Raw genomic sequence first — 16,180 nt, 5'->3', positions numbered from 1 at the left:
CGACAGACGGATATCCTCTTCGAATACCCGGTGCAGGGCATAATGCTTGGCGAAGGTGTCGTAGGATGACCAGGTCGCCACCCTACAGATGTCTTTCAACGCGATGCCCTTGAAGAAGGCTGTAGACGCCGCCACCGCCCTGGTGGAGTGAGCCCTGGGCGGGGCCAGCAAAGGGGTCTTTCGAAGCTCGTAACACATTTTTATACAGGACACAATGTGCTTTGAAATTCTCTGTGAAGAGAGGCCTTCCCCTTTTGACCTGGGAGCGAGAGACACTAGGAGCCTGTCCATCTTCCGGAAGGACTTAGTTCTGTCTATATAGAAGGCCAATGCCCTCCTCACATCCAGGAGATGCAGGCGTGCCTCCTTACTGGAGCTGTGAGGCTTCGGGTAAAACGAGGGTAAAACTATTGGTTCGTTAAGATGGAACTCTGAAGAAACTTTTGGAACAAAGGCTGGGTACAGCCTTAAGGTTACCACCTCCTTTGAGAATACTGTGCAGGGCGGAGTTGCCATCACTGCTGTGAGCTCACTCACCCTGCGGGCTGACGTAATTGCAAGGAGGAAGGTTGTTTTTATCATAAGGAGACATAGGGGAACTGTGGCTAATGGTTCAATAGGTGGACCTGTTAGCGTGCTGAGCACCAAGTCCAAATTCCACGATGGTGGAAGTGGTTTCCAAGGGGGGGTACAGGTTTACCAGCCCCTTCAAGAACCTGGTAACGATAGGATGGGCGAATACCGTGGGCCCTTCCTCTGTATGCCGAAAGGCTGATATGGCGGCGAGGTGGACTTTTAGCGAGGATAAAGAAAGCCCGGCCCTCTTGAGGTCCAATAAGTATTCTAGTATTACCGGTATAGGAGCGTCAAGGGGAGCTAACTGCTTGGCAGAACACCAGGCTGTGAATCGAGTCCATTTGTGTTTGTAAGTCTTCCTGGTGGAAGTCCTTCAGCTACCTTCCAGGACTTGTTCTTCCTCTGTACACGTGCTCTCCATGGAGCTGAGCCATGGATTAACCATGCTTGTAGGCACAGACCCTGAGGGTGCAGGTGCACTATGGACCCCCGAGCCTGCGTGAGTAAGTCTGGTGCCACCAGTAGAGGGAGCAGCGGGCGCTCCGACATGCGCCGAAGCAAGGGAAACCATTGCTGCCGATCCCACGTTGGGACTATGAGTATCATGCGAGCTCTCTCCCTTCTGGCTTTGTGCAAGACCTTGTGGATAAGCGCTGTGGGGGGGAACGTGTAAAGTAGGGGGCCCCTCAATGAAATCATGAATGCGTCCCCCAGGGACCCCCGCCCCACTCCTGCCCTGGAGCAGTACTGGGGACACTTCTTGTTGTACTGGGTGGCAAACAGATCGATCTGGGGAAACCCCCATGTATGAAAAATGGGCCGTAGCAGATCGGAGCGGATCTGCCATTCGTGTGTGAGTGTGAAGCGCCTGCTCAGCTGGTCTGCTTTCACGTTGTGAGCACCCGGCAAGTATGAGGCTTTTAATGTTATGTTGTTGGCGATGCACCAGTTCCACAATCGGACTGCTTCCGCACATAGGGCATGGGATCGGGCTCCTCCTTGTTGATTGATATAAAACATAGTGGAGGTATTGATCCCGACTACTTTGCCAGGTAGGTAATCTCGAAAATGTTTGCAGGCGTTGAACACTGCTCTGAGCTCCAGTATGTTTATGTGCAGTGCCTCTTCCGCAGGGGACCGTAGCCCTTGTGTCACCTTGTCGCCGATGTGCGCTCCCCATCCTATGTGGGAGGCGTCGCTAGTAAGAAAAATAGAAATTTGTGGTTGATGAAAGGGCACCCCTACTAGCAGGTTCTTGGGGTTTTCCCACCATGCCAAGGATCTGTGCACCTCTGTCATGGGCAACACCACCCTGTGGAAAGTGTGGGATGCCAGTTTGTAGACGCTAGCCAGCCAATGCTGCAGGCTTCGCATGTGCAATCTGGCATTCTGTACCACAAACGTCGCTGCCGCCATGTGGCCCAGCAGCTGTAAGCAATGACTTGCACCAGCGAACTGATGGCGCGGAAGCGGGCATCGGGTAGGTATACCCTTGCTGTGATAGAGTTTATGCATGCCCCTATGAACTCTATGTCTTGTGTGGGATCGGTCTTTGACTTTGCGAGGTTGATGACTAGGCCCAGTGAAGAAAACGTGTCCGCTGTGATGCGTATCATGCGTAGGACCTCTGTCTTCGAGGCCCCTTTCAGCAGGCAGTCGTCCAGGTATGGGAAAATAAACACCCCGTCTGTGCAGGTAGGCTGACACCACTGCCAGGGTTTTGGTAAAGACTCTGGGGGCCGAGGAGAGGCCAAACAGAAGAACCTTGTACTGGAAGTGTTCCTTGCCGACCATGAAGCGGAGGAAGCGCGTGTGTGCCGGGTGGATCGTTATATGAAAGTAAGCATCTTGTAAGTCGAGGGCTACAAACCAATCTCCATCATCCACTGCCGTGAGTATGGAGGCGACTGTAATCATCCGAAAGCGTTGCTTCCGCAAGTAACGGTTGAGGCCCCGAAGATCTAAGATGGGCCTCCAGCCTCCTGTTTTCTTCTCTGTTAGGAAGTAGTGTGAATAAAAACCTTTCCCCTGGAATTGTTCCGGCACTCTTTCCACCGCCCCTAGGAACATAAGGTGGTCCACCTCCTGCTTGAGCCTCGCCTCGTGGGCAGCATCCCAGAGGTGAGGCCTGGAGGGAGGCTTCATCAGTGGGAGTGACTGGAAGGGGATCGCGTAACCCGTGGCTATGATCTCCAGCACCCATTTGTCTGTGGTGATCTTTTGCCATTGGGGGTAAAAGAGTCTGAGGCAATGATGGAACATGAGATGAGAGTGGCATTGAGCGATGGTAGTGATAGTGCAGGCCTCGACATGCCCGTCAAACTTGTTGCCTTTGGGCCTGTCCCGAGGGCATACGGCTTTGTTGAGAACGTCGCCTGGGAGTTCTGTACTGTTGCTGCTGTTGATGGCGCCCTTGGTCGTAGCCCCGTTGATACTGAGCACGCTGTGGTTGGTACGGGTAGCGTCTTTGCTGAGGATAATATTTTTTCTTCCTATATGGAGGAGTATAACTACCCAAGGTTCTAAGTGTAGCTCTCGAGTCCTTACTGGAGTGGAGGACCGAGTCGGTTGAGTCTGCAAACAGCTTTTGCATGTCAAAGGGAAGGTCCACGATCTTCACCTGTAGGTCCCTCAGGATACCCGATGTCTGGAGCCAGGATTCTCTACGCATGACCACTGCTGTAGCCATTGAACGTGCCGCCATATCTGCCACATCCACGGCAATCTGGACTCCCGTCCGCGATGCTGCGTAGCCCTCTTGCATGATTGCCTTTAACACCGGCTTCTTATCTTCCGGAAGTGAATCCATGAGAGTAGTAAGCCTGGAGTAATTATCAAAATTATGCTTCGCTAGGTGTGCCGCATAATTTGCCATTCTCAATAGCAGGGTGGAAGAGGAATATACCTCCCTGCCGAACAGCTCTAACTTCTTGGCATCTTTGTCCGATCCCCCTGATTTGTACTGAGAAGTCTTTGACCTCTGCTGGGACGATTCGACCACCAATGAGTTCGGTTGTGGGTGACTGAAGAGGAACTCCATGCCCTTTGCCAGGACGAAGTACTTCTTATCCGCTCTCTTGTTCGTAGGCGGAACAGAGGCCGGAGTCTGCCATATGGTAGTGGCTGACTCCATAATGGCTTCGTCCAGCGGAATAGCAATTTTGGATGAAGCCGGGTGTCTCAAATTTTTCAGGAGTTTGTGATGTTTCTCCTGCACTTCTGCTGTCTGAATGCCTTGCGTGAAAGCCACCCTTTTAAACAGCTCCTGAAACTGCTTAAGGTCATCCGGGGGAGAGACATCCCCGGCGGCCATGGCCTCATCTGGGGAGGATGAGGAGGAACCACTAGGGTAAACCTGCCTCGAACTCTCAGGCTCCTGCGGCTGATGATACACTTGCTCGCTGGAGGATTGCAAAGGAAAGTCTCGGGGTTCTAAAATTAACTCCCCTTGAGATAACTGTGTTTCCATCCCCGATTGGGAGTGTCCGCGGGGGTATTGAACAGCCGGGGGGGACCTGCCCCTGGGCGTAGGCCTGGGGTGTCTGTGTCCAGCATGATAAGAACAACCATGGCAGCACGGGCAAGGGTCTGGGGATGGAGACCTAGACCACTCTCGGGGTGTGTACCCCCGATGTCTGGGCAAGCGAGACCTCCGCGACGACACAGATAGAGGTGAAACTGGTTTGTGATAGTACTCCAGGGGATCCAATCCCAGAAAAGGTGAAGGTGGCCCAAGCCATGGTGACATTGGTTGGAGGAATGGAGAAGGAGGTTCTGGATAGGCCGGTGGAGACCCAGGCCTTCTGGGCAGCATGTGTAGCACAGGGGGAGGGCTTGTTGCTAGTAGCAGCGCAGCCCTGTCCGGAGAAGGGCTGCAGTGCCGGGCTTTTGATTTTGCCTTGCCCCTCCCCTGCGGGGCTGGCACCGCCCCCTCCCACGCCGGGGATCTCGGCCCCGCTGTCGGCACCGTGCTCGGCACGCTCAGCTGCGGTGCCACGCGGGTAACTTCCTCCGGTGCCTGCAGGCTCCGTGCCTGGCGGCCCTGCACCGTTGGTGCCGCGGGGGCTGGTGCCGCCTGTGGCGGTGCCGCCGGTTCCGGCGCTTGCCTCGGTGACGCTCTAGGCGCTGCGCGTGCCGGCTGTTGAGTAACCGGAGGCTCAGCCTCTGCCACATGCGCTGCCGCTTGCCTGAGTATGCGGCTGGGGGCTGTGTGCTCCGCCCGTCCCGCTCGCTGAAACCGCCGGCAAGGATCGAGCTGGGGAGAGTTTCCTCTGTTTCTGCACCGAGGGAGTCAGAGAAGTTGCCTTCCTCTTATGTAATCCAGAGGGCCCTTCTGGGTGAGGCTTCTCCAGCAAGTCCGGCTGGAGGGCCTTGTCAAACAAGAGCATTTTAAGACGCATTTCTCTGTCTTTCCTGGCCCTGGCTGTGAGCTTAGCACAGTGAGAACACTTCTGGGTAACATGTGATTGCCCCAGGCATCGGATGCATTCACTATGCCCATCGGAGGCCGGCATAGCTTCACAGCAGGACTCACACTTTTTAAAACCTGAAGAGGCCATCGCGGTGAGTCCTTTACTGTTAATAGGGTACTTAGCACTTAATCCGTGCCTGTTTGCCCGAATCACGGTCACTGGCCTGCGGGGAAGTGGGCGGCCTACTGGCCTTCACGTCCACTCTTCTTCTCTGCTCCTCTCTCTCTTTTTATTTTTTATATATATATATATATATATATATATATATATATATTTATTTTGATATTCTCTTTGTCCTCTTTTTTTTTCTTTACCGGAAAAAAACAACAATTTACACGTAGAAACACTATCTAATCTGACTCTGGCCGTAGCCTGAGCAGATTCCGTCTGCAGCCGATGGCGGTTGAGAAGGAACTGGCGGGGACCGGATCATGCACGTGGCCGGGGGCGCGCAGGGGAGCGGCACACGCCGGTGCATGCGCGATCCAGGAGAAACTGCTGGAAGATTTCTGATCTGCGGCGCCGGGCGAGCCCGACACCTATTGTGGAGAACCCACGGGGACCACTCGGAGAAGAACTGGATGTACTCACTTAGGCTGCTTCTACACTCATCCCCTCCCATCGGACTCGTCCCCTCCCATAATATTGGCCACACAAGTTTCGAAGTGCAGATTGACAGTGTAGATGCAGGCAGCTTCAAAATAAGCGTCCCACTTCGACATTCCCTTACTCTGATTTAGTTTTGTTGGATTAAGGGAATATCTAAGTGGTGCACTTATTGTGAAGCTGCCTGCATCTGCACTGTCAATCTGCAATTCAAAGTCTACTTCAAAATTCACATGGCCACCATTATGCTAATGAGGCACTGAATATGCACGTTAGCACCTCATTAGCCTGCTTCAAATTGCCTCATTACCATGCCACCTTCAATGGGAGGCGGTGAGTGTAGAAGCAGCCAGAGATACCAAGAACTCTGCCTGTTCTATTGCCTATGATAACTTATAGCCCTTTTTGATTTTAGAGGATATTTTTAGAGGGAGAGCAAATAACTGTTTAACATAAATTTTATGAACCATTAATGCAATTATAAAACAATAACATTCCTATTAAGCATTAAATTCTCCATTAAAATTACAGTATTATGTTCAAACAAGAGCTGAAAAATATTATAAAATATACCTAAAACATAATTTAATAATAATAAATCATTATGACTTTCCAAGTGTATTTTCTTTGGTAGCCCTGAAAACTTTCAGTTTTCAGTTGTGTAGCCCTCAGTAGGCTTTGAGTTTGACATGTCTGCTCTGGGTCTTTAGCCTGGAAGTTATAGCTCTGAGTTTAAATACACACAGGCTATAAACTTAGAAACAAATTACATAATCATTCTGGCCTTTGTTATATTAGTTAATGTTCACTGCTTATATGCAGATCTAACTTGGGAGCAAAGCTTTTAAAACAGATGCACCAAAACTTTTCCAGTTGTGACCTACCCCCCTTTACCAGTAATGGAATCTGTCATTGCCATTTCTGTCAACTAGCTTAACAAAGATATTTGGAGCAAAGGCAGAGAGAGCCTAGGGAGAGAGAGAGTGAGAGCTGGGAGCGGAGCAAGTCACTGGGCAGATAAAAATGGAATACTGGCTTCAAAATCAGATCCAAAATTATTTGCTTTCCTTTAACAACATTCTAATGAATGAAAAACACGATATAACACCCTCTGGAAAGTCTTCAAGCATGATTGAGACTGTACGTTAAAAGTACATAAAGGAGATTCACTGGGTCCCAGAACCTCAAAGGGTACATCTACACTTTTTCTTCCAGATATTTAGGACTATATTTGCAGACTAATTAAACCACTTCTAGTGTGTCCTCTCTTCCTTCCAGCACAGCCAGACAACAAGAAAGGTAGCGGCAACACAGAAAAAAAAAAAAAAAGCCTACTTGCTTCCTAACAAGCAAAAGGGGTAAAAAAGCAAATGAAACAATGATACCAGAAGATGGTTTTATGTGACTCGGGAGGTTAGCAGCTGAAGTTGCAGGGGACAGAGAGTAAGCTTGCAAGGCTGTATAACTGGTAACAGAATATTCAGCTCTTGAACCCTCCTCTTCTTCATCCATATGATCTTCAAAGTCCACGGGGCTCACACATTGTACTGATGCAATGGAAGAATAGACACAGTAAGTAAAACACAGTAATAAAATAGACAGACAAATAAATGGAAAATGTAGTGAAATAATATATTTTTGAATCTGCATTAAGGATTAATATACCCTTCTAACCTAAACAAATATCACAATGTATTCAGTTCACTGTGTTTCTGACACCAGTTGAAATATGCAGCCATACGGCTCCAGTCTGAGCTCCAGGAGTCTATGGGTCTCCTGGAACTGCAGTATACATGTTAGTCTGCCAATGTAAAGGACTACATTGTGGCTCAACTGTGGAGCAGGCCATGGATTAATTTTATCAGTGAAGAATTTAGCTATGATCTGGCCTCATATTTGATATGAAATCATAATGTTCCTTCTTGGCCTCATTTAATCAGTATAGTGCAGCAGACCTATGCATACATTTATTTTCTAGACAAAAATGAACAATTACATAATCAATACCTCATTGCTAGAAAACCAGCTTAACTGATGTGACTTTTTATTAAGTCAGGCCAAAGGTATTATTACTGTAATCTTATTACAAGGTAGAGAAAACATTCAGATGTCAAATTATCATGTCTTGCAAAATTAATGTGGAATTCAATATCACTACTGCACTGAATTTTACAAAATAGTTGAAGTCAGACCCATCACCTCTAAAACCTAAGATCAGATTCTGCATCTTATGCCAAGCCTATACCATGGGAGAAAGGTAACTTAGGATATGTAACTCCAGCTATGAGACTAGTGCAGCTGGAGTCAGTGTATCTTAGCTCAAATTTCTCCACAATCCCTGCAGCAGGAAGTTGATAACAGAAACTCTCCCACAGACTTCTGTTACTTCTCATGACTGTGAGGAATACCAGGGACTGATGGGGAAGCCCTCAGCATTTGATCAAGTGGATCCATACTAGACCCACTAAATCAAACCCACTAAATCAAACCCTGGAAGATAGATGTCTGATGCTTCAACCCGGAGGCAAGTGTAGACAAGCCCCTAGTCATGGAAGCAGTTAAAGGTATAATTTCTAGTCCAATGTGATTGAGTAAATTCTGTCTCTAATTTTCCATCTTCCATTTTACTTCTTCCTGATTGCTAGCCTGATCTTTCCTCAGTTGCATAATATAGGTTGGAACTCCTAAATTCGGCACTCTCTGATCCAGCAACATCCTTCGTCCAGCAGGGATGCCACTGGACAGGAGAGCAGGATAGTAGGTTGCTGCCTGTTCCCTCTGGCAGCCCTGTGGGGAGGAAGGGTTTTTCAGCAGAGCCTGAATCTCCCCCAGCAATCCCCACCCCAAGGGGGGGGGGTGTCAGGTGTGCAGGACTCAGGGGGTGGTATCTGCTGGCATCCCTGTGGGGCTGGAAGCAGCCTCCTGGCCCCTAGGCCAGAGATGGCTTTCCCCCCACAACCCTGTGGAGCCAGGTCCAGCTTCCTCTGGCAGCCCTGTAGGGGTGGACGCAGCCATGCAGGACTGGAACCGCAACCCCAGCACTAGGCTGGAGCCGGCTTCCCCTGGCAGTGTAAGAGCATGGACAGTAGCTTGGCTACACATTTGCAAAATTCCACAACTCAGCACAGGGCCCACTGATCCTCATTTAGCAGAGCACATACCTTCATCAGTAACTCCAACACCTTCGGAGAACAAAGAAGCTGCACCCAAGTCTGGACTGGCAACCATTCCTAAATCTTCTATTGTTTTTACTACCTGAGAAAAGCATCCACATACATGATAAAGCAGAAATCAAAAACAGTTTAAATGAAACAATTATACCTCCAAAATTCATGAAAGGCCATTTTAATAATTATATTCTTATTCAAAACATTTTCAACTAAATACATATTTGATTTTGAGAGGAACTAAAGGAGCCCTAATTGAGTATTGTTCAATTGATAAAGTTCTGGATGGGATGACTTAAAATCATAGGGCTGGAAGGGACCTCAGGAGATCATCTAGTCCAGCCCCCCGTTTCAAGCAGGATCAACCCCAACTAAGTCATCCCAGATAGATTTGGTCCTGCTTTAGGATTCTAGGATTCTATGGTTCACATAAACAGCTAAGCCTTTGAAGACTTGACACATACAATACTATTCACATGAATAGTCCCATTAAGCTCCTGTTACTTATGTGCCTGAGAAACTCTACCTGGAGCATCACTGCATAGCAAGTCAAGGTGTTCAACTATAGCACACTTTCTATTGTACACTAAATGTTCAGCAGTGCACTTGAAAATGCAACTGTTTCACAGTGCAGTACAGAAGTTTTAGAATGATAGCTACGTCCAAACAACCAATTAATGCACTGCAAGCTAAGTGTGAAGGGAATTCATAACCTCAGTATATATATGTGTTTTCAGGTGTGCACCCTTAAAACATGATTGGATTTACACACACAATTTTATACAGTTGAACTGTTCTCATCCAGTTTATTTAAAATAAATAACAGGGTGCTCTATACACTAACTCTCCATGTAAATGTTTTAAGTCAGATAAGTAAAAATCTAGAAACATATGAATTTTGTGAAGGTATCAAATTTACCTGCGCAAACCAAAACAAAGTTGATAAAGCTAAGATTTTATCCATCACTTGTCAGTGTCCCTAAAAGATATTTTAAATGCTTTCAACTTCTCCCTCTCTTACTCCAGCTATTTTATGCTTTACTGCCTTATCTTTTTTCAGTATGTTAACAGCTTGCATGACAATATACAAAGCAAATGGCTGTGAAACATCACTTGCAAGGATTGCAGACTACGTTCTACACTAGGTTCTCAGTTGATGTAAATCAACATAACTCCGTTGAACTCAGTAAAGCTATGTTCATTAAACTGATTGAACTAGGAATTTGGCCAACTGAAAGCATAATTCATTTGCTCTGATTAATAAAGTGACTTCCATTCTGTAGTAAACTGCAATTATACATTTAAATTGACTGAAATAATAAATAATACTTTGTTGCATTCATCTTATGCTCTCAGAGCAATGTTTTACAGGACTATTTTATTTTCCCTGTTTTACAGATAATTAGATTTTAGCACATTTTAGATGGAAAATTTGTAAGATTATTAAACTAGATGCACCATAAAAAGGCAAAATTCTATTGCTGTTTCTTTTTTCAGTCATGCTTTGTCCTGGCATACAGGAAAGTGTATTTCTTCATATTTATACACTGTAATCCAGATATACTAGGCATACAAACTGCATTTATATATTTAGATTTATAAAAACACTAATATGGGCATCTAAGTTACCCTTGAAAAAACAAACATTTTTATTTATATACATAAATACTAAATAATTGTCATGGTGAATGGTAAAAGGTTTTAAAAACATTCAGTCAATCCACAGAATCAAAACTTCAGCTATCATTGCTAAGAATTTTCTACAACTTGCTAAAAAGAGGTCTCCTTCCTAGCCTGCAGCAACTGGCCCTTAATATGCACAGAATTCTAGGGTAACTAAATATGCTGGGTCAGCTCCTTAGCAGAATTCTACCAATTTATACCAACTGAAGATTTGGTCCACTGACACTAGCAGTGGAAACCAAATGTTCCAACATAATACATGAACAGACAGTCCAGTATTCTTTTTTTTAAAAGCATATAAAAACATCATTCCAAAATGTAAAATCTAATTTTAATTGAATGGAAAAATATACAGAGCAGTGTGAACACACCAGTTTAGTGTTGCTGAAATCTTTCTCCATATTTTCTGCTATGCTCTGGAGTGCCTGAAGTTGTTTATCCATTTTCTGCAGCTTTGTACAAAAGTGTTCTTTGCTAATGATTTTGGCCGATAGTCCTGCAGAGTGAATGGCGCTGACATCCTCATGCAGTAGGTTCCAGGTTAGATTATCTCTAGCAGCCTCCGCTTTTACATCCCCTTCTTGCATTGCTATCAGTACATTTTGATGGTCATTTCAAAATAATAATAAAAAAGAGAAAAAACGAACAAATGAACTGTAAATATTTAAACAATGGGCACCTATGTATCAGATATGTGGGTATTTTTAGTGTGGGTTGCAAGTGCAGGGAACGTCCCTATGGGAGTCATACTGTACATAATCCTGTGAATAAATCTCCTCTTCCTTCATTCCAGGACCTGAAGAATGTCTGGTGATCTGTGCTGGAAGGCAAGGCTTGGAGATGCACATTAACCCCATCTCTCTAGCAACCAGTAATAGTTCTGCCAAAACTTAACACAAGTTTGTAACTGCATGAACCTTCTGGCAGATTCCACCTTCCCTTCTACACTACTGAATAACATGGCATTGACACTCTGCTGTAGGAGCCTGGCATTTGGGAGAATCATGAAGAATCACACTCACTCAGGACAAGACACAATCTAGAAAAGAAGATAAGTACTGTGGAATTCTGCAGAATTTCTTAGCAGAATGGATGGCCTCTAAGGTGGGGGAAGGACAGAAGGTCTATTGTATGGAAGTGCTATAATGAAGGATTTTTGAAAGTAATTATCTTCAAGTAAAGAAATATATAGAACAAATAACTTACTATTACCTTGGTTCTGAAATTCATTGGGTGGAATTGCATTGGTCACAGAAGCTGCCATGTGATGCAGTTTTGCAGATGGAACTTCAAGGTTCTCATGTTGTGTTGTGCGAACTATCGCTTCTGTAGACTCGAGTATAATAGGTAAATCCTTCAAGAGATCACTGTCTTCAATGTCAATCACATTGATATATTTGTGTCCAATCTGAACCACATCAGAAAAAATTGAAAGGAATCATACAATACATATTCTGGTTAGTAGTGTGGCTAACTGTCCCTTTTCTAATCCATTATCTTTGGTTTTTGAGTTGAAATAAATACTTGATTATTTCAAACACTGGATAACTAAATCCTATTTCTGTAAGGTTTCATGATGAAGATACATACTCAAACTAACACAACCGGTTAGACAACACAGTGTTTCTCAGGAGCATGGTATGCTGAGGTCTTCCTGGGGTAGTATATCAACTCATTTAGATATTTGCCTACTTTTACAACAGGCTACATAAAAAACACTAGTAAAGGCAGTACAAGCTGAAAGTTAATTCAGACAATGACTTGTTTCTACTGCTTCATATGCTGAAATGTAAGTGCAATGTGTCCGTTCCAATTCATTTATTTGATAATAAAAAGACAAAGTCAGCAAGTTTTCAGTAGTAGTTTTCTGAGATATTTTTGCATGTTTTGTAAGTAAGTAGTTTGTAAGTGAGGTGTAACTTGGTGGTATGCAAAACAAATAGCGCTCCTGAAAAGGGTACAGTGATCTGGAAAGGCTGAGTGGCACTTGTTTCAAGACCTCAGACTACCTTAAGAACATGTTTCTCAGCCAGTGGTATGAATATGCAGGGTACACAAAAGAAGTGCAGAGGTACTTTTTTTTTTTAAGGAATTCTTTATTAAAGAAAAGGTTGAGAAACACTAATATAGAGCATGTTATAATGATATGATCAGAAAATATTTCTGAGTACTAACCAAATCAGGTGCAGTATCAGACACTGAGGATGGTAGTAATCTCTCCCCTACTTCTGGGTGGGATCTGAAATTTAAATACACGTCTGGTGGTAACATCTGAGGAACACCTGAAGCCAGATATTCTGTGAGGAAGGAAATAATAGTCAGGAATACCATATACAAGAAATACCACAGGCACATTAGAAATAACAATTTGGAAACTTCACTACCTCAGAATCAAGAAAAACTCTAGTTATCAGAACAGAATAAAGTGACATGCTATACTGTACAGTTGTTTAATATTTATTCACAATGAAGCTATTACTACATTATTTTTCATTTTGTTGATATTCCACAAAAAATTAAAAATTAGCACTATGAAAGAAATTGTAAACTGCAATTAGTTTCCATAAATGGGTCTTCAAATAAAGAGTTTAAAAAAAAAACCCAAGCCAGACACTTGAGCTAAAACACACCAGAACAGTTAGCAAGAAATGGTAGCCCACATCTTTGCAATGTAATGAACTATTAGATGGTGGAATGGTCTCCTAAGAGGACTGGCAGCATTAAAATCTAACAACTTGTGGGGAAAGAGTCATATATGGGCAGGAATATACACCCAGATGATTCAGTGGATCTTTTCCATCATTAATTTTTGTGGACCTTGGATAGATTAATAAAATTATAGAAATAATGTTTGTGTTGTTTGTAAATTTTAACTAAAAGATGAAATATAGCCTTGGGATTAAAAGGATAAATTGTTCCTGCCAGAACAAATTACAGTTTAGATTTTAAGCACTGGACTAAAATTATTATCTTCTGTGTAACATTCCCCACTTAACTACGGAAAACACTACATAATGCAAATTGTTCACAGGACACCCATGCAACCCACAGAATGACAGAAATACGGAAGGCACACCTTTTGTAGAAACAGAGGTGACAGGTTGTTTATTAAGAATTTCAGAAACTATGTCTTCAGAGTCAGTTTCTTTATCCTGATATGATTTGAGAACTGGATCGTTATGAAAACAAATAAAAATGGATTACTATAAAATGAACAAATGTTATAGTTGAGAGAGCAAAAACTCAGAAAACATTTGCTTACTATCCATTAACAGAAATATAAGAAAAAAAGAAATAACCAGAATCTATTTCTAACTCCTAAGTGTATGTCATAACATGGAGAAAATGCCAGTTGATAACAGTAATTTCAGAGAAAAGACTTCAAGATTTGGCCCTCAGGAAAAAAAAATACTGAAAATCTATCTCAAGAAGATTTTTTGCATATTTACTTGAATATATGTAGGAACAGGAAGTTCTATGCAATGTTTTATTATTGATTTGAAATAAGATTAAAACAACAACAATATAACAAGTTGTCCAATATTTTTAAAGTTTTTTCCAATTATCACAATGAGAAAATACTGAAACACATAAAAGCAGATCTGAAATAAAATGGGTCTTAAAAGTGTAAAGCCACAGTTTACACATAACAGAGAGGTAGCCATGTTAGTCTGTACTGCAACAAACAAAGCAGCAGAAATGTAGCACTTTAAAGACTAGCAGAATGATTTATCCGGTGACGAGCTTTCGTGGGACAGACCCACTTCTTCAGATCAGTAAGAGACAGAAAGCTGTGCTAGTCTATATGCTATCAAAACAAAAAAGCAGTAAAGTAGCACTTTAAAAGATTAACAATATAATTTATTAGGTGAGCTTTCGTGGGACAGACCCACTTCTTCAGACCATAGCCAGACCAGAACAGACTCAATATTTAAGGCATAGAGAACCAAAAATAGTAATCAAGGTTGACAAATCAGAAAAAAAATTATCAAGGTGAGCAAATCAGAGAGTAGAGGGGTGGGGGTGGGGTGGAGTCAAGAATTAGATTAAGCCAAGTATGCAAAAGAGCCCCATAATGACCCAGAAATTTCCCATCCTGGTTCAAACCACATGTTAATGTGTCCAATTTGAATATAAAAGAGTTCAGCAGCCTCTCTTTCCAAGAGGAATTTTCACACTACCTAGGTCCAGTGATGGTATCCCCCAGAATAAATATGTGGACAAAACTGGCAGCAGGGTTTGTTCCAAGGCAAAGTTCCAGGATTCACATTATTGTGGTATAGCCAGTGACTGCTGGTGAGAATCTCTCTCAGGTTAAGAGGCTGCCTATAGGAAAGGACAGGCCTGTCACCTAGAACCAAACCCCACTGCCAACTTTGCCACTGCCAACTTTAACATCCCCCCACCTCTCAACTTCCTTCCTTCTATTCTATTTGAGTCATTTTTATTGCAATTTCTTTTTCTTTTTGGTCCTCTGTACTTATACATGTCAGTCTGTATTGGAAATGAAACTGATCTGAAGAAGTGGGTCTGTCCCATGAAAGCTCATCACTGAATAAATCATTGTTAGTCTTTAAAGTGCCATATTTCTGCTGCTTTGTTTTGTCACAGTTTACAGGTGGTATTTTACCTGGATCTGTATTTGTGCTGGCATCTTGAACTTTTGCAGGTTTTTTCCTGGTGGAAGCCATGCAATGTAGACCTGCTGAAGTAGTAATAACCTCTCCAATTGTGTCTAAAATGGGGAAATACATAATCATTGTCCCCAATTAGAATAAGAATTATTTTAAAGAGAAATGCCACAAACTAGCCATTTCATAATGAAATAACAAAGTAACTGCTGTAACTAGAATCTGTTCTACGTTTTCTAAATTAGAAAAATAAATCAACTATTATTTCAGTAAGCATACTTTATAAAAAATATTTGGAGGAAATAAGTGCCCAATTTCAGACCTTGTATAAGAGGATCCAATGCCACTGAAATCTGTATGGTTGTACCTGCTTAGAGAGAGCCTGAATTTGGCCAAGTAACTTTTAAGTGAGAGATCTTTGAATATAAATTGTACTTTTTTGTATTTTAAAGAAAAAATGTGTATAGATAGATAGATACAGATATCTTTGTTTTACTCGTATTATTTTTGGCTTGTATTTTGAAAAGGCAACATACTTCTCTAATGCCCAAGGTCAGGGAAAAACAAAAAACCACAACAAAAAACCAAACAAACCATGCATGAACATACCAGGTGAAACGACAAAATCATCTCCAAGAAAACGGATGGATTCTGCTTGCTGATCCTAATAAGAAAAATGTGATCAAACCACTCTTACAGGATTTTTGGATGTTTCCCATTTTTAAATAAAATTATGCTTCCTTTGAAGAAAAATGTTAAAATTCATTAGAAAACTTCCCCTTTCTTTGTATTTCATTCAGGTATTACTCCTGTGCTGAAGTGGTACTAGGCATGCAACTTCTTCAATTAAATTTATATTTTAAAACATTCAGGGATTTTGGGAAAAATCATTTAGGTTATTCCTCCCAACAAAGGTCACTTGTGTCACTTTTTTTAATTTTAACTAATCAGAGTTTAAAAAAGTTCTTACGCATATACTCCTGTATATCTCTTTATACACATATAGGCCTTCATAATTTGCTATCCTCCCACCATTAATTTTAAA

At 43.0% G+C, this 16,180-nt stretch overlaps 1 protein-coding gene across 1 annotated transcript in view; it reads right to left on the bottom strand.

Moving 5' to 3' along the window:
* Nucleotides 1-16,180, bottom strand: part of CPLANE1 (ciliogenesis and planar polarity effector complex subunit 1) — a 166,032-nt gene that overhangs the window by 25,491 nt on the left and 124,361 nt on the right. The window contains exons 36-43 of the mRNA XM_074995640.1: nucleotides 15,745-15,799; nucleotides 15,135-15,239; nucleotides 13,581-13,673; nucleotides 12,680-12,801; nucleotides 11,717-11,912; nucleotides 10,876-11,093; nucleotides 8,816-8,909; nucleotides 7,040-7,201 (exon numbers count right to left, since the gene is read on the bottom strand). Coding sequence (XP_074851741.1) covers nucleotides 7,040-7,201; nucleotides 8,816-8,909; nucleotides 10,876-11,093; nucleotides 11,717-11,912; nucleotides 12,680-12,801; nucleotides 13,581-13,673; nucleotides 15,135-15,239; nucleotides 15,745-15,799 — 1,045 coding nt within the window. The remainder of the gene's footprint in view (nucleotides 1-7,039; nucleotides 7,202-8,815; nucleotides 8,910-10,875; nucleotides 11,094-11,716; nucleotides 11,913-12,679; nucleotides 12,802-13,580; nucleotides 13,674-15,134; nucleotides 15,240-15,744; nucleotides 15,800-16,180) is intronic.

The sequence above is a fragment of the Carettochelys insculpta genome, chromosome 5 (assembly GCF_033958435.1).
Source record: "Carettochelys insculpta isolate YL-2023 chromosome 5, ASM3395843v1, whole genome shotgun sequence".
Classification (NCBI taxonomy): domain Eukaryota; kingdom Metazoa; phylum Chordata; order Testudines; family Carettochelyidae; genus Carettochelys; species Carettochelys insculpta.
This window is presented reverse-complemented; position numbering and strand designations above follow the sequence as displayed.